At 42.9% G+C, this 19,525-nt stretch overlaps 1 protein-coding gene across 1 annotated transcript in view; it reads left to right on the forward strand.

The window, feature by feature from the left end:
* ctnnbip1 (catenin, beta interacting protein 1) overlaps positions 1–19,525 on the forward strand; it is a 76,938-nt gene that overhangs the window by 36,151 nt on the left and 21,262 nt on the right. Inside the window, exon 3 of the mRNA XM_055659631.1 lies at positions 10,250–10,340. Within this exon, the coding sequence (XP_055515606.1) occupies positions 10,250–10,340 (91 nt within the window). The remainder of the gene's footprint in view (positions 1–10,249; positions 10,341–19,525) is intronic.

A 19,525-nucleotide genomic window follows, 5' to 3' on the forward strand; every position in this document is an offset into this window, starting at 1 on the left:
TTTTTCATTGTGATTGTGTTGGGTCTTTGAAAGAGCTGCCCAATTAATTATATCTTCTTGCTTTTTCCTTCATTGCTGTTTAGATGAAAGTTGCTAAAATGACATTATAATCTGCACAGCCCCAACTTGAGCTGCAGCAGTGTAATTTAATGATTTTTAATCTTTCTTCACATTAATTCCCTGAACATTTATTTTAATATTTATTCATTCTTCAGCGTCAGGGAATGGATTATGAGCAAGGCCAGCAATATCTGTCATCTCTAATTTTTCTAGAGAAGATAGTGGTGAGCTACTGAACTACTGAAGTCTAGTTTAGAGGCACAGCATGGAAACAGGCCCTTCATCCCACCAAGTCCACGCCAACCATCGATCATTTGTTCACACACTCGTTCTACACAATCCTTACACACTGGGGGCAATTTACAGAGGCCAGTTAACCAACAAAGCCTCGCGTCTCTGGGATATGGGAGGAAACTGGAGCACCTGGTAGAAACCCACGCGGTAACAGGGAGAACGTGCAGACTCCACACAGACAGCCCTCGAGGTCAGGATTGAACCCGGTTCTCCGGTACTAGGAGGCAGGAGCTTTATATTTCCTGATCGTAATGGTGTATCAAAGGGGCCCCTGTCGATAGTGGTGTTCCCACACACTGGCTATCCTGAGCTACAATGGCAGAAGTCACTGATTTGGGAATTGCTCACAGAAGTGCTCCGGCATGTCACTAGAATACATTTTGTAGATGATCCACACAGCAGCCACTGTGCACCGATGTGGAGAGAATAAATATTTAAATTGCTGGGTAGTGTACCAGTAAAGTAAGCTGCTTTCTCCTAGATCGTTTTGAGTAACTTGGGAGATGTTGGAGCAGTATTCATCCAGGAACATGGAGAGAGTATTCCGTCATGTTCCTGACTTGGGCCTTGTAGATGGATGAAAGGTTTGCTGTGTCAGAAATGAGTCATCGGGCCAAACAGCTAGGAAACAGGCCCTTTGGCGAAACACATCCATGCCGTGCCCCATCTAAAATAGTCCCACGTTTGGCCCATATCCCTCTAAATGTTTCCTATCCATGTACCTGTCCAATAAAGTAGCTCGGGAAGGACAGCCTCTGACCCACTGTTGTGGCCACGTCTTCATGTGCCTGGTTCAGTTAACTCCTGTTCATGGTGGATAATTCAGTGATGTTAATGCTACAGAATGTCCAGGGTGGGTAGTGGTTAGAATCTGGTGATTATTTGGCAATTCTGTGGCATGGGCGTTACTTCCATCTCTTTAGTCCCTGCCTGAATACTACTGTATGAAGTTATAGACTACTTAATTTACTGAGGCATTTCAAATGAAGATGAACATTGTGCAGTCACTGGTGAACATTTCCACTTCTGACATTATGATGCAATAAAGATCTATTGCATGAAAACTGGTAATTGTGAAGAGAATAAGGGTTTCGACCCAAAACGTGTCCATGTTCTCCAGAGATGCTGCCTGACCAGCAGAGTTACTCCAGCAGTTTGTGGCGTATTCTGTTAACTTATGAGATAAGGCTCTTTTTCAGCAATGGTAAGAGATTTTCATCTTAATTTGGAGTGGCAAAATTCAGAAAGCTAGGAACTTACACCAACACTGTGAAAAGATGGGGAATATATTTAATATAATGAATTGAATTTTCAATGTGAGCCAATATCGAATTTATTACAATGTAGAGGTCTGCACAACTTGCTCCCAGAGACAGATAGAATAAATCGTGGGTGGCACAGTGGCGCATTGGTAGAGTTGTTGCCTTACAGCGCCTGAGACCCAGGTTTGATCCTGACCATGGCTGCAGTCTGTACTGAGTTTGTACGTTCCCCCTGTGACCGTGTGGGTTTTCTCTGTCTATTCTGGTTTACTCCCTCGCTCCCAAAACGTACATGTTTGTAAGTTAATTCCTTCAGTTAAAAAAAAATGTAAATTGGTTCTTGTGTGTAGGATGATGCTAGTGTACGGGGTGAATGCTTTTGGCGCAGACTCGGTGGGCCGAAGGGCCTATTTCTGCCTTTTATCACTAAAGTCTAGACTACATTTTGTATTCTTGAGATGAGGTAGTGCTGGTCTTGCAGTCTTTTGGGCATTTGTGGGTTTTGGGGGCTGGAATTAATGTTTGGGGGCATTGGGGGAAGAAAGGAATTTGATAAATATGTTACTTCTAGGGATCATGGTCTGGCACTTCACTGCTAAACCATGTTGCCAATATCCGCAGGGAAACTTGGTCCCAGTCGCTTTGCAGTCCTCCGAAAGGAATGTGGCAAAGAGAAGGCTGCATAAGTAGACACGAAAAGCTGGAGTAACTCAGCAGGTCAGCAGCATCTCTGGAGAAAAGTAATAGGTGACATTTTGGGTAGAGACCCTTCACCAGATGTCGGGTCTGATGAAGGGTCTTGATCTGAAACGTCACCTATTCCTTTTCTCTAGAGATGCTGCATGACCTGCTGAGTTACTCCAGCATTTCGTGTCTATCTTCGGTGTAAACCAGCATCTGTATTTCCTTCTTACACAGCTTGCATAGGCAATCTTTGATAATAATAATAATAATAATATATATTATTGTCATTGCACAAAAGTGCAACGAGATTTGGTATGCAGCTTCCATCCGATGTCATAACTTAAACAACTAATAACATTTAGCTTTAGATATCCAGAGAACATGGTTTATAAAAAGAAGGCACCGTCAAGCATTCCCAATGACGCAGAAACACTTTTTAAAAAATGTTTTTTTTATTGGTGGTTCACGTGGAAAATTTGATTTCCGTTTGAATAATGTTGAAAACAATTGCATTTTGCAATTGAATTTTGAGGCATTTGTTTACTGAGAGAAGTGCAAGTGATATGAGATGGGATTTTGAGACCTGGAAGGTGTAGACAGTAAAGTATGGAGGTGTGAATTAAGGATGATTGTCCTTTACACGGATCGGCTGGAAAATCAGGGAGAGGAAACAAGAGGCATTGAAAATTGAAAGTCTGAGATCTGCAGATAAATGTGACGAGGTTTGCTGCAGACCTTCCAAAAATTAATGGCTTTGAAATGACTAGCAGCTTATTGGAACATCTAATTTAGATCATTATTTTCTGCTGCACCTGGTGCTGCAGCTGTCAGAATTCTTCCTTCCTCTCAGATGTGAAAACCCGTGAGCTCCAACTGCTTTTGAATTAAAATTGCCATCCTGAACTTTCTTCCCCTCCATCCTTTTTGATCCCAAATGATCAATCCTCAACAGAGCCCATCCTAATGAACTCCCAGCCTGCGGTGGCATTGGGACTCTTCTTCTACCTCCATGCCCATTTCTTTTGCCCAGAATCTTCACCCTAGATTGTGGACCCTTCCATCTCCAGAATTTCAATCCGCTTGGATCTTCTGCTTTGGCCCCTCTTCCTCTCTAGACGTATTCTTTGCTAACTACTGACGTTGCAGTCCATCTTGATTTTTCACTCCCCTTACTCTTGGTCCTTTAAGAGGCACAGATTCCATGATGGTTCAGCCACTGTTTCAAAGAGTTACTGAATTATACAGGAAAATCCCAAACTCTATTTGGCAGTCAGGAATGTTTTAAGTTGGAACAGCAGATTACTATGGCTACCTGGAAAATCTCCAGCTCAGTAAAGTACTGATCTCAAGTTCAAATCCTAAAATGTGTGAGTTTTGTTTGTTTTTAACTATTGGGCATCTCTCCAAACGACATTAGTTTATTTATTTATGTCTTCCCTGGACATGGACATATCTGGCAAAGCCTGCATTTCCCATTCCCTACTGCCCGCTGGCTTTGTAGCAATTCAGAATGCATTTAAACACCCACTTTGGTGGGTCTGGATTCGCACACAGCCACAAGGAACTGCAGATGCTGGAATCTTGCCTAGAACACCAAGTGCTGAAGTAGCACAGTAGGCCTGACAGCATCTGTGGAGGGCAGGGGTAGGTGACGTTTCTGATCGAGACCCTTCTTCAATATGAGAAAGTGTCCCAAGTCGAAACATCATCTATCCTTTTCCTCCAGAGATGCTGCCTGACCTGCTGAGTTACTCCAGCACTTAGTGTTCACATGTAGACAAACTGGGTAAAGATAGAACATGTCCTTTGTTGAGAACATGAGCAAACCAGGAGTTTATGACAATGACATTTTCATGGCCATCAGTACTAGTTACTTGATACCAGTTTCTTTTATTCCATATATATTTATTTGATTTTTAATTCCTCAGCTGCCAATGTGGAATTCAAACCCTTGTCCTTGGATGCATAGTCTAGGCTTCTGGAAATGTGACCAGTAACTTAACCATTATGCTCCTGTGGAAGGTGAACTTTAGGGAAAGGGAAAAAAATGAGTGTGAATGCTGCATGTAGTTAGTGCTCTGAGTGAAGTTTCAAGTGTTTCCAAACAGTGGAGTGATCAATAGATTTGTCGAAGGTAGACAAAAATGCTGGGGAAACTCAGCGGCATCTATGGAGCGAAGGAAATAGGCAACGTTATGGGTTGAGACCGGGCCAACATCTGCAGTTCCTTCTTAAATAGATTTGTCGACATCAATTAATCTGTTAATAGCTCAATAGATAAGTTAGTTCAATGAAAACAGTGTAAGATTAGGAAATTGGGACTGCAAATGCTGCCAGTAACTTAAATGCTGTACACTGGCCAAATGTTAATTCCTGCACAGAATTCCACTATTTGCTGAGGTAGCATTAAAGATCTTGCTGCTCCATTTAATGAGATTAGGTATATTCTATTTGGAAAATAATAGCAAAGGTTATTGAAGAAATTTGCAATGGCTCGTGCAAGCTGAGGGATGGAAAGCCAACTCCGTACTCAGCTCAGTGCTAACAAAGGTTTAATGATGTTGTTACAAACCAATTTCCAGAAATGCATCTGATACTTATAACTTGGCTGCATTAATGCACTTAAAAGCTTAGGATTGTAGGATTAGAACACTCAATGCCCTGAATATAGCATGGGGCCTTTCACAGCTCTTAGCCTTGCACTTATATTCCTTCGTTCCTGGCACACAATGGCTGCAGTGTAAAGCAACTACATAGTGCACTGCAGTTGCTTGCCTGGCCTATTCCATAACACTTCTCACACCGGCAATCTCACTTACCAAGGAGGGCAATGTCTACAGACACATGGAACACCTCCGTTTGCATTTTCCCCTCCAAGTTGTACAATATCCTGATTTGGAAATACTGCATCATCCCTTCATTAATACGTGGCTTAAATTCTGGAGCCTCTCTCCAAGTGCTCCATTCACGTATCCTCACCAGAATATTGCAGCAATGCAAGAATGCAACTCACCATCTCCTTCTTCTTGGCAATAAATGCTGACCTTGCCAACGATGTCAAAATCCCCCAAAATAAATAGCAAAAAAATCTTTACTTGTGTTCACTCCAATACAAGACTCAGGTGGCGAGTAAATGCTATCTTCATGCTACTACCATCATTATTAAAGTCTACCCACTGGCAGTTGGCTTATAAATAGCCAAATGTGTACGAAAGAACTAAATGGCCAACACAGCTTATTTTGTTAAAGGAGCCAGTGCAGTAGTACAGAGACATGAGATCCTCTCCCAGTCTGTGACTTCCTCCCATTACAAAAACAAGCAGTTTTTGAAAGAGGCACCAATTTCTAATTTCAGAGATGGAGAGGCTTTTGCTACAAAACTCTTCTTGTTCTCCAGCAGCCAAACTGGTTTGTTGGTTCTCCATTCCTTCCACTGAAATTACTCCCCTGTAAAACAAATAAAAGGCTTGTTACAAAATGTGAAAATAATCTGAGGGTATGTGCCCTAAAATACGCCAAAGGGAAGTTATTGGAGCAAGATCGCAAATTGTATAAGCCGTTGAAGCAGCATCCTTATTGACTAGCTCCTGGGGATATGGGGGATTGTGGAATGGAGTGGGGTCTTTAGTTGGATAAGGCCAAGGGCAGATGGTGGACAGATAAAGGGCTCCTCTAAAGGAGCGCCCTTTAATTCTGAGGCTATGACCTCTGGTCTTCGACCCACCCACTAGTGGAAACATCCTTTCCACATCCTCTCTAGCTATGCCTTTCATTATTCTGTAAGTCTCAATGAGGTCCCCCCTCAACCTTCTAAACTGCAGAGTGTAGAGGCCCAGTGCTGTCAAACGCTCAAATGTTAACCCACTCATTCCTGGAATCATTCGTTTTTTACAAAACATCCTCTGGACTCTCTCCAGAGCCAGCACATCCTTCCTCAGATATGAGGCCCAGATTTGCTCACAGTACTCCAAATGCAGCCTAACCATTGCCTTACAGAGCCTCAGTAATACATCTCTGTTTTTGTATTTCCGTCTTAGCATTGAATTAACCTTCCTTACTACCGATGATTTGTTAATGACAAAAACATGATTTCTTCCCACCCCGTGTCCTCCGTTATTGTATTGTGTACTAGGATATTGTTTTAAGAAGGAACTGCAGATGCTGGTTTAAACCAAAGATCGACATAAACAGCTGTGGTAACTAAGCGGGACAGGCAGCATCTCCGGAGAGAAGGAACGGGTGACGTTTCGAGTCGAGACAGATATTGTTCTCCTGCTGACCAAAGGGCCTCTGCTATCTGTCATGGCGAGGGGGTGGGAGCCATTTCATGTGTCAGAGCCAAACCTACTTGCATCCCGTATGCGCCTGTGAACTGTTCAGCTTGAATTGTACTGACCATTGACCTTGGTTTGTTCTGCCCCCACCTCATCCAGGAAGTGAAAACAAGTGGCCCCTAAGTAGGGACGCCTGTGTACTGGTGTCACATACACTTATTGTTAGAATGTGAAACTAAATACAGTTTGGCTAGGATGCAATGACACACATGCAGCAGTGCGGTAGAAAGTATTGCTGCAGCTGTGCTAACCATCATCATAAGTCTCTTCTGAATTCTTCATTGTGCTGTTTTCCTGCAAAGATTTACAGTTCAGGGTGGAACTTCCTGTGCAGGTTTGTAAAGCACAATAACATATCACTAAAACACAACTAGACAACTCAAAAATATTAACCCCTTATGACACAAGTTTTTTTATAAACCACATTCAGAGGAGCCTGACTGAATAAATGTTTGTGCGTGTTTGGATCCCAAATACTGAACGATAGTGATACTCTTTCAAAAAACACATTTATTTTTTAATACATTAATAATGTATTATTATAATAAATAGGATAACATAGTACTAGTGTGAACAGGTGATTGGTGGTCAGCATGGACTCGGTGGGTAGAAGGGCCTGCTTCCATGCAGTATCTATAAACTCTGAACTTAACATCAATTTCATCTTTGTATGGATAAAATATTGTGCTGATCTTATTATCTCGCTTTTTAAATGATGTCCATGTTAATGCGATGCAGTCTGATAATTTGCAACTATGCCCCTCCTAAATGTAATGTGGCGCAAGCCATGTGTAGGAAAGAACTGCAAATGCTGGTTTAAATCGAAGGCAGACACAAAATGCTGGAGTAACTCAGCGGGTCAGGCAGCATCTCTGGAGAGAAGGAATGGTGACGTTTCGGGTCGATACCCTTCTTCAGACTGATGTCAGGGGAGTGGGTGGTACAGAGATAAAGCCACAGAGTTAGGTACGATGAAAAGTGACCAAAAGTTAGGTCGGAGGAATTCGTCAGAATAACCAAATTACATTGATATTTACCAATATTTAATCTCAAGAGTCTTGAATAATATTGCCCATAACTCTTCTCCGTTGAACCTTTCCAAAGATTTAAGGTGAAATTATTAGGATTGTGACGGCAGAGTAGTGGTAGAGCCTCACAGTGACAGAAACCCAGGTTCAATCCTGATCACGGGTGCTGTATGTGTGGAGTTTTCACATGCTCCACATGTAACCACATGGGTTTCCTCTGGGTGCTCCGGTTTCCTGCCACATTCTAAAGACGTGCAGCTTTGTAGAAGAATTGGACCTCTATAAAAAAGTGTCCTTGGTGTGTGAGGGGAGGGGGGCTGAAACATGGTTTTCTGTCTCTCCCTTCGAGGGAATGCGACTCTTCTTGTCGTATCCCCCCTTCTCTGCCTCCGTCTGCGCTGAGGCCTAATGGCGGAGCTGGCGGCCTCCAACTGCGACCGACCTCGAGGCTCCAGAAAAAGAGCCAGCCAGGACTCACCAGCACGAGCTGCAGCGGCGGAGTTCCGGCATTCCAGTGGCAGCAGCACGACTCGGGGCTGAGACGGCGCTCCGGTGAGGGCGGCCCGGCGCGGGGCTGAGACGGCGTTCCGGTGGCTGAGACGGCGTTCCCTCTGAGACAGTAACACTAAGATTTTGCCTCCATCACAGTGAGGAGGTGCCTGGTGAACTCACTGTGGTGGATGTTAATTTGTGTTTATTGTGTGTTTTGTTGTTTATTATCATATGCATGGCTGCAGGCAACGACATTTCGTTCAGACCGAAAGGTCTGAATGACAAATAAAGGATCTAATCTAATCAATGGTGAACGTGGGCTCATTGGGCCGAAGGGCCCGGTTCCATGCTGTAAATCTAAAGTAAACTCAATTTTATAAGCATGAAATACCAGTAAACAGGATTATTATTTTTCAATTTATTTTCATATGCATTCGAATATGCCAACATATTCAAAATACAGTTAAATCACGTACAACTGAGGAGTGTGGAACCTAATAGTTTCATCCTTAACAAGTAATGGTTCCATTTTATTGTCACATGTGCAAATGCCCAATGAAATTTTTACAGAGTACAGTATTGTGACATCTAAGCACATCCTCGCATTTGGAAAGTATACAGAAATATTCTACTGAGTCTGCATGCAAGAGGTGCCGTGTTACAGATTTTTTTAATGTGAAGTGGCATCAATTGCATGTCAAGCACCTCACCTGGTACTGTACTGGTTAGACATCCTGAGTGCTGATGTACTGAGCCACACATGAATAGAAAGTACCTAGTTCAGATAAGTGAGTCTATCTTAAAGTTGAATTCACTGCAACTGGATTCAGTCTTCTCATTCAGGAAGCATAGTGTAAAATGCCCCAATATTTCATTGAGATTTTAATACCTCTTTTCCTCCATTGTACTTATTCATGCTGTTCAGCTGTCAGTGTTCAGTGCTAGAATCATGCCTGGTTGAAGAGATTGGTTTTGACTTCAATAAATCGCTCTTGGTTGCAATGATGTCGGGAAGATTACTGCAGAGGAATTGCTGCCTGATTTTATAACACCGTTCCATTTTCCCAGCACTAGAATTTCTTGATGTTTGAGCAGTATTAAACCACTACCTTAATGCTTCTTTCAATGTGAGAAAAATAAATCAAAGTGACCTCGCAAAATATACTGGAGTAATTCAGCGGGACGGGCAGCGAGACAGGCAGCATCTCTGAAGAGAATGATTGGGTGACGTTTCAGGACGAGACCGTTCTCCAGACTCTTCAGTCTGAAGAAGGGTCTCGATCTGAAACGTCACCTATTCCTTCTCTCAAGAGATGCTGCCTGTCCCGCTGAGTCACTCCAGCTTTTTGTGTCTATCTTCGGTTTAAACCAGCATCTGCAGTTCCTTCCTACATGCAAAATATACCGTACTATACTGCAAATGTGAACAGATGAAAGAGGGAGTACGTTTTTCACAAGGAGGAATGGCCCTCCACCTCATCTGAGTTTTTGTTCTTTCTGCCCTGTAAATAAATAAATATAAATGCTGGATAATTCACTGGGTCAGGCAGCATCTCAGATGAGAACTGACAGGCGATGTTTTGGGTCAGGATTACAGTGAATGCAACATAACCCCTATTAGTGTCTTATCCATGCCTTCTGTATCATATTATTCAATTTATTGCAATAAAATGATCCAATGCATACCAATGAAAATTGCTTGTCACCCAAGTTTAGACCATTGATCTGTAATTCTTATAGAACGAGATTAGGAATTCTTGGACATGGGTGCTGGTTTACAAAAAAAGACACAAAGTGCTGGAGTAATTTAGCGGCTCGGGAAACAAGAATAGGTGACATTTCGATTTGGGACCCTTCTTCAGATCCTTCTCCAGTTCGTCCTGAAATGTCACCGAACCATATTCTCCAGAGATGCTGCCTGACCCGCTGAGTTTCTCCAGCACTGTGTGACCTTTTTAAGAGTTTTTATGTCTGTACAAAATCTCGCTATATGACTGAAATTCAATGCTTAAGAAAAATATATGTTAATTGTACTTTAATGCCGCAGTGCTACTGATCAATTCTGGAAAATAAAACAGGTTCTTTATTTTAACAGCTAACTTCAAGCGAAGAAGCTTTTCTACGAACTTATGCCGGAGTAGTGAACAGTCAACTTAGCCAACTTCCACAGCATCCAATTGATCAGGGTAAGGACTGTTCTCATTTAAGCAATTGCAACTTGAGTTGAAAAAGTTGAAATCCAGATTTTTGTCAGGACCAATCCACCATCATGCAAACAAGAATTCATAATTTGAGACAATTTGGTAAATTGAATTGCTGAGATTTAAGCCAGTGGATATTCTACATTATGCTTAGCCCACTGACGCCTTCTAGTGGCTATATTCGGGAATTACAAGTTATATGTGCACTCTTGCACAAATAAGGGTCCATGATATTACAATGGTTTATGGATTTCAAACAGTTGAAGCAACTTTCCATTCCATCTTCCATCTTGGTCCTGACACACAGTTGTATATGTGTATGAAGGAACTGCAGATGCTGGTTTACACCGAAGATATACACAAAATGCTGGAGCAACTCAGCGGACCAGGCAGCATCTCTGGATAGAAGGAATGGGTGACATTTTGGGTCGAGACCCTTCTTCAGATCCGGGTCTTGACCCAAAACGTCACTCATTCCTTCTATCCAAAGATGCTGCTTGTTCCGCTGAGTTCCGCTAATCCAGGACAGTTGGATATAATGCACTGGTTATTTCTGTTATTGATATTGATTTGATTTCGGAGTCACTTGAGTGACTACGTGAAGAAGGGTCGTCGGTCTGCGTGCGCGTCATTACGTCTAATCGCAAACGTGCGATGGACTGGCAGGCATTGTGTCCTCCCAGTCCGTCAGGATGGGCAGGTAAGGAAAGTTGAATCACTTACCTGCGTTCTTTCGGGCTTGAAGCTTTTTGTAGTTTCAGGGCCCAGATGTCGAGGAGACAGTCCGCGGGGAAGTCGGCTTCCAAAGACCGCAGCATTCCCAGTAGCGGGCAACGGTGTTTCCCGACATTTAGCGCCGGCAGCAGAACCGGCAGGAGACTTCGGGCAGGAGGAGGAGCTCCGTTGGTGGTCCCGGGGGACGTAAACCACCCGCAAGTCAAACAACCCGTTCACTCTCAGATGATTCCGGGGGGGGGGAAAGGGCCAACCTCCCTCAACGGAGAGAGTCTGAGGACGACTCTCCCACATAGGAGCAACTTTTTGGAGAAGTTGCTCCAACAATGACCTGCTATAAAGGAGAGAGCTGTGTCAGGACCAATGCAGGACCGGAAGCAGACTTGGAACTCAGACCGGAATTGTCTTCAAGGCAAGGAGGCCCAGTATTTTGGGCAGGATTGCCTTCCAGGACAGGTGACAGATGGAGGATGTCACTTCATCCAGGTTTAACTCATTTGTGCAGTACAGACTTTCAGAAACAACAATTTTTTGTTACGGTCTAACTACTGTTTTATAGGAGCTTCCTATAAAATGGTCACATGGCATGCATCGACCTCAAAGATGCATACTATTCGGTGTCTATTCACTAAGAACAGGAGATATTTGAAGTTTAACTGGATGGCATGGCTCTGCCAAATGGGCTGACATCAGCTCCTAGACTATTGACTGAACTACGAAAACCAATTCTGGCACTACGAAGGTCTCAAAACCACATAGTAATGGCATATTTGGAGGACATTTTCATTTTTGGAGTCACCAAGAATTGGCAGAAGCATCAGTCAAAGCAAACCAAAACCCTGTTTGAAAGAATTGGTTACCTCATCCATCCAGTTAAATCAAAATTGATACCTACAAGGGTAATTGATTACCTAGAATTTACTATCAAAAACAGTAAATATGTTGGTGGCTTTGCCTAGGGGCAAATGACAATATTAATTAAGCCTGCTATGACCTGATACTAAATACTCAAATACTAGCCATCTATCAGGCAAACAGCAAGTGTAATTGGCAAATAGTAGCTGCATTCCCTGCAGTACAGGCCTTTGCATTACCAGAATTTACAGCAAGCAAAGGAACGAACACTCAGATTACATGCAGGCCGAATTGGCAAACTATGGATTGCCAGCAGAGGCCATTGTTGAATAACTATGGTGGATAACGAATGGGAGACAGCTCAAGGGAAATTTTGCTCGAAAGCCGTCGAGGGTTCTTCAGACCTATGCAAGCGGCTAAGGATGGGGAGCCACCAACACAGTCTAAAGCTGTGTGGGCAGATGGAATGAGCAGGAGTCTGTAATTCACCAACACATGGAATCAATTACCCAGAATTGTTGGGGGCACAATATGGACTCAAGGTTCTCTGTAGCGATATGCAACCGGTGCTTGTTCAAATTCAGATTGATAACACCACTGCGGTGGCATATATCCATTAACAAGGGTGGTGTCAAATCTGTATCTTACGACAGATTGTCGAACCTCATTTGGCACTGGTGTATCGAGAGGAATATTTGCACAATATGGACTCAAGGTTCTCTGTAGCGATATGCAACCGGTGCTTGTTCAAATTCAGATTGATAACACCACTGCGGTGTCATATCCATTAACGAGGGTGGTGTAAAATCTGTATCTTACGACAGATTGTCGAACCTCATTTGGCACTGGTGTATCGAGAGGAATATTTGGGAAATCTACGAGGTAGATATAACATGGTGACAGATGCTGGATCACGAATGTTTAATAACAACACAGAATGGATGTTGAATCAGACAGTATTTAACAAAATAACTACACGATTTGGCATACCAGATGTTGATCCGTTTGCATCTAGACTAAACCATTAGTTACCCAGATATGTGTCCTGTGAGCTGGATCCAGGAGCAAGGCAGTGGATGCTTTCTCCCTCAACTGGGGAGGAATGTTTATGTATGCTTCTGCCAATTTGTCTCCCAAACCGATGCTTGACAAAAATCAAGCAAGACTAAGCCACAGGCATATTGGTAGTGCCAGATTGGCATACTCAAGCCTGGTCCCCAAACATTTTGGGAATTATAGTCCAGCCAGTTATGGCTGTACCCAAGAGCAGGGACCTCCTAGTGAACCCAGTTACAGGGAGCAATCATCCACTACATGAACGTATAACTTGTTGGTCTGCAGATTCTGAGGAGGCCATTTCAAGGCATAGGACTGTCCGAACAAATACAACACAGTTCGGATAACATGTCTTGGAGTTCCTATCAACTCTGTACTATAACTATAAACAAAGTTATAGTGCAATCTATAGTGCCAGAGGCGCACTCTCCTCCTATCTGATGCCGGACGCAGGGCACGGTTCGATAGGAACGCACCCCTTTACAACAAAATTCATGAAGGGAATTTACAATTTAAGACAACCAAGGCCAAGGTACACGGACACATGGGATGTGAGCGTGGTACTAACCCTACTTTGACAGTGGGGACCGCCTATAACTAACCCTGAAGGTGGTATGCTGACAAAGAGTCCAGACACTGCAAAAGCTACGGTTGGACTACATGACCACCAATATGAACAACATAACATTCCTAATCAGGAACCTGATAAAACAGAGCAGGCCAGGAATGCCAGGGATGGAGATCCAGTTCTTGGCATATCCAGAGGACCAATGGTTGTGTGGGTGGTAACATACTAACACCACTATCTGAGAGTTACGGAGAACCTCAGAGGCTCAGAACAATCGGTCCTCATCAGCCATAAAAAAACCACACCAAAAGGTGTCAACTCAAACCATCTCCAGATGGTCAAAAGAGGTAATGGCGGTAGCAGGAGTAAACATTTATATGGTTAAATCTCACTCCACCAGGGCTGCATCTACGTCGGCAGCAAGAGCTATGGACGTGCCCCTTGACGACATCCTAGTGGCTGCAGGATGGACGAATGAAATAACGGTCCACCGGTTTTATAACAAACCCATAACCGGACTGGGGGTGTTTGCACGTACCATTTTAATTTCTGTCCCTTAGTTTCCCCCCAAGGTTGGGAGGGGTAACTTTTTTTTTAAACTTTTCTTTCATTTAAAACATCAGTTTCTTTATTTAACTACGTAATGTCTGAATGCTTTAATGATTACACGCATCCATGGTCAATCCATTCAGTGTGTGACGCCTGGATTCGTAACCAGCGTAAAATCACAGAGCTTTGAAATCTTCACGTAGTCACTCACGTGACTCCGAAGTAAAATAGTAAGATTAAACGAGAACTTACCAGTTTGATCTTGATTTTATGAGGAGTTACGATGAGCGATTACGTGCCCACCACTCCCACCCTCATACTATCAAGGTCATATGGAAGTTCTAGTTTCTTCACAATCTTACTATTCTCAGATCTTCTTTTTATCTGTGATTTAACACCGCTGCTTTGAAGATTGACGCGCACGCAGACGGACGGCCCTTCCTTCTTCACGTAATCGCTCATCGTAACGCCTCATAAAATCAAGATCAAACTTCAAACTGGTATGTTCTCGTTTAATCTTACTATTACAAGTAACTCTGGCACAAGCACTGATCCTTACAGAACACAACCAGTTAACTGAACTCCAGGTTAACCCTGCCATCTTGAAAACGATCCAACCATTCTTTGGTCCAACAACCAATTTTAAAATCAGAGAAGTAAGATTTAATTGCCTTGCAGTACCAAAGAGTTGCCCTAAACACAACGGCCCATACGACCTCCTCCTATCCTTGTATGATTTCACTGCCTCGCCTATTCCTAACAGAAAACAAATGGTTAATGTGGGGCGAGGAACTGGGTTTTTCATAAGGAGGAACCGTCCTCCACCTCATCAGGGTTTCTGTTCTTTCCGTTACGTCAATAAAAAAATAAAAGCAACATTTTGGCAAATATCTCATTTCAATATGTAATTCCTTGCTGTGAGAAAGTTTGCAATTCCTATGAAAGGGTGCCGGAATACAGACAAGCTGACTTCTGTACAACTAGTGTCGGCTATCAGGTTTACTACTCTCTCGAGGAGCTTCCTGCAGTTTTCCAGCAGTTGGCCAGGAAGTTTGTGCACCAGATCAGATCAGGTGTGAGGCAGTGAATCAACGCATTTCATTCATGTAACAAGAAACGGTATGAATTTATGGGTACTACATGCAGTTTGAATAAACGTGCTGATCAAAATACAAAAGAAACTCGATTATTGACAACAAAATCCCTGGGCAGTTAAGTATATTAGAGAAAATTTGAATCCCAATATGTTGACAACTTTTTATTAGTCACCAAAGTAAAGAGAGAATGTGCAGACAGGTTTAAATAGAATAACAAGATTACAGATATGGTCATATCAAAGTTTTGTTACTGGAATTGAAAGATTGAAATTTGAAGTAATGATGTGGAGGCATAAATTCAAACACATGGTCTGCCAGAAAATATAATTTAGCTAATTAAATCCAGATTAAAGCAGCTGGTGGTGGTGGTGGTGACTGTTGTTAAAAAAAAAACACCTGGTTCACTGAAGTCATGTAAAGCAGGAATCTGCCATCTTTAACCAGTTGGGCTCCAAACATGACTGCTGACATATGGAACTGCAGTTAATTTTTAACTGCTGTCTTAAATACTCTTGTCAAACCATTCCATTTAAACACAGTTAGAAATGGGTAATACATTGTGGTCTTGACATCATCCCCCCACATGCCATGAATGATTTATAAAAATATTAACCCAATCACCTTTTTACAGCAAATATCTTGTGTGTGTTGTTATCATTGCTCCTGATCTGTACATTTCCTCTCTTCATCAGTCTTGAGACTTTTCTGTGCAATATGACAGGAATTTATTGCTGATGAAAGCCGATCAATTCTACTTGACCTTATCCACTGCCTCGTGGATATAATGTGTTGGATGGCCCAGAACTTCCTCCAACTAAACGAGAGCAAGTCTGAGATCATCCTTCTTGGCCCCTCTGACTCAATCAAAATGATAGCAGGCGGCCTTGGAAGCTTTACCCCATTACTCAAACCTCACGTCAAAAACCTCGGCGTGATATTTGACGCCGCATTGAAATTAGACAAACAAGTCAATGCCGGGGTAAACGCTAGCTTCCAGCTTCAGACGATAGCTAAAATAAACCAATTCCTCCAGTTTGATGACCTCGAAAAGATCATCCACACATTTATCTCCTCCCGCCTCGATTACTGCAACTCCCTTTACACTGGCATCAGCCAATCTTCCCTGTTCCGCCTGCAATTGCACCAAAACGCCGCAGCGAGACTCCTGACGGGCACCCGAGAAAGGGACCACATCACCCCAATTCTGGCCTCTCTCCACTGGCTCCCTGTGCGGTTCCGAATAAATTTCAAGATCCTTCTTTATGTCTACAAAGCCCTTAACGGGCTTGCCGCCACCTACATCAAAAGTCTGCTTACCCACCACACCACCTCCAGGTCCCTTAGATCGGCCGACTTGGGGTTACTGAACATCCCGCGGTCTAGGCATAAGCTCAGGGGCGACCGTGCCTTTGCGGTTGCAGCTCCTAGACTGTGGAACAGCATCCCTCTTCCCATCAGAACTGCCCCCTCCATCGACTCCTTTAAGTCGAGACTTAAAACTCATCTTTACTCTCAAGCCTTTCTTGACGTCCTCTGAGGGAGGGCTATATGTATGTATTTAATGTATGTATGTACTTAATCTATGAATCAATGTTGTATAATGTTAGTACCTCCACCAATGTATAACACTTTGACCAACGAGAGTTGTTTTTTTAAATGTGCTATAGAAATAAAAGTGACTTGACTTGATTATTTATGTACTTGAAGCATAGAAAACTGGAGGACTTCAGACTTTAGTGGTATAGCACGGAAACAGGCCCTTAGTCTGCACCGAATAGCGATCACCCCACATGCAAGCACTATCCTACACACTAGGGACAGTTTATAATTTTACCAAAGCTAATTAACCTACAAACCTGTACGTCGTTGGAGTGTGGGAGGAAACTGGAGCACCCAAAGAAAACCCATGCGGTCACAGGGAGAACGTACAAACTCCGTACAGACAGCAACCATAGTCAGGATCAAACCCGGGTCTCTGGAGCTGTAAGGCAGCAGCTCTACCGCTGCGCCACCTGTGGAACAGGAGCCTATTCTTTATGATCATGCCTAATCCCCTCTCACAAACCATACTAATTTACACCACATACCATTGGTGTCTTGTATCGGAACTGTATCTTTCTCCTTACATGTTCACTGCACAACAGTGCCTTACACCTTCATTGATCTGGGTTCAATCCTGACCTGCTGTGGCATGTGTGAAATTTTCCTTTCCTGTGACTGCATGGGTTTCCTCCACATGCTAAAGATGTGTGGGTTAGTAAGTAAACTGGCCGCTGCAAATTGCTCACTGTAAATCTCCACATATTTCCATTAACTCCTCTCCAGAATCTTTGGTTACTGGAAATGTGTAGAGAATAAAAATGGGATGAGTGTAAATGAGTGATTGATGGTGGCATGGGCAGTGTGTAGAAAAGCCTGCTTTCTTGCTTCTTGGTCTATACATCTAAATGTATTCAGTGACTTGAGCACGGCCTTCTGCAATAGAGAATTCACCAGGTTTACCCGATTCCAAGTAAAGACGCTTTTTTCTCATTTCAGTTCAATGTGCCTTACTTCCTATTGTAACCTCTTGTTCTGCACGTCCCAGTCAGGGGAAGTATCCTCCTGACACCCAGTCCTGACATCTAGCTCTTTCAGATTGTTCTCTCAGGTTTACTCCAGATGGATGTTTGATGGGGATCTCCACCTCACACTCTCCACTCTTCACCCGTCATTGAATAATTAGAAAGCAAATGGAATTCATTATTAGGGATAATGTGAGGTGTGAGCTGATGAGATGTCTTATCTAAACAGCCTAAATAAGATTTCTAACAGGATAGATTGCTTTTCAGATTCAGATTCAGATTCAATTTTAATTGTCATTGTCAGTGTACGGTACAGAGACAACGAAATGCATTAATTTGGTTTATTTATTTTGCTTTAGTAGTAAGATGGAAGTTAAAGGATCAATGGATGTCTTGCGTAGGTTATGGGTGTAGATATATACGTTCTACTTATGGTGCCAGAGGTATTTAGCAGTGATGTCAGAAGGGATGTCTTTGTGTCTCAATGAAGATATAATGAAGGGAGTGTAGCATGGCTAATTCTCTCACAACAGCAAGACCACACCCTAGCTGTTTTTTAAAGAATGAAGTATAAAAGTGATACTGTGGCCAGTGTGTGTCCTCTCGTTTTAAAACCCGATCCCAAAAAGGAAACTTGAGATTCAATTCACTTTTGCCTCATTTGTGATCTCTGGTTTCAAAGAATATTGTGTTTCCTTTTGTTGACTTTCATTTAAATATAATAATTAGTTTCACCTGGTATTCTAAGGCTATAATCTCAAGTCAACCTGATTGCATTGCCAGATGAGAAAGGTTTGATCTTTTTGGCAAGTTATTTTGGTCAGGCGCAACAGCCTTGCAACATTCAGAAATTCCTCTCTGCACCATTCTGACAGCATCACATTGATATACATGAGGATGATGCAGAGCGCATCTCAGAAAGCAAATTGAAACCAAAAGCAGATTACAGTAATGCCGCATCAATTTCAGAATCGACCAGGCAGAAAGGAATAATGGCCAACACATTTGCAGAGTTATTGCACATTCTGAACTGCAGGAAGGAACTGCAGATGCTGTTTTACTCCAAAGATAGACACAAAATGCTGGTGTAACTCAGCAGGACATGCAGCATCTCTGGAGAAAAGGAATTGGTAACGTTTCGGGTCAAGACCATTCTTCAGACTGAGTCAGGGAAGAGGGGACATAAAGATATGAAAACGATCATACCTCTCATCTCTCACCTTTCATACCTCTAGTTTCCCGTTTCCCCTGACTCGGTCTGAAGAAGGATCTCGACATAAAATATCACCTGTTCCTTTTCTCCTGAAATGCTGCTTGAACCACTGAATTACTCCAGCATTTTGTGTCTCTTCTGGAATCTACCTGGTTTCCGATGTGCAATTTAATAGATCAGATGCACCATAGCTGCATTAGACATGAAACATAGAAAAGTACATAGGAACAGGCCCTTCAGCCCACAATGTCTGTGCAAAACTTGATGCAAAGCTAAGCTAATCTTACCTCACACTGCCTGCTCATGATCTGATTCCTTCCATTCCCTGCATGTCCATCCATCTGAAAGCCTTCTCAACACCGCTACTGTATCTGCCTCCAACCCTCTCAGCACGTTCCAGGCACCTATCACCCACATGCCTTCCTTACCACTCTATCTACTTGTGTTGCCACTGTCAGGGAGTTATAGACTCGCTCCCCAAGATCCCTCTGTACATTAATGTTCTTAAGGGCCTTGCCATTAACTGTGGACTT

Source organism: Leucoraja erinacea, chromosome 30 (genome assembly GCF_028641065.1).
Source record: "Leucoraja erinacea ecotype New England chromosome 30, Leri_hhj_1, whole genome shotgun sequence".
In the NCBI taxonomy this organism is placed as follows: Eukaryota; Metazoa; Chordata; class Chondrichthyes; order Rajiformes; family Rajidae; genus Leucoraja; species Leucoraja erinaceus.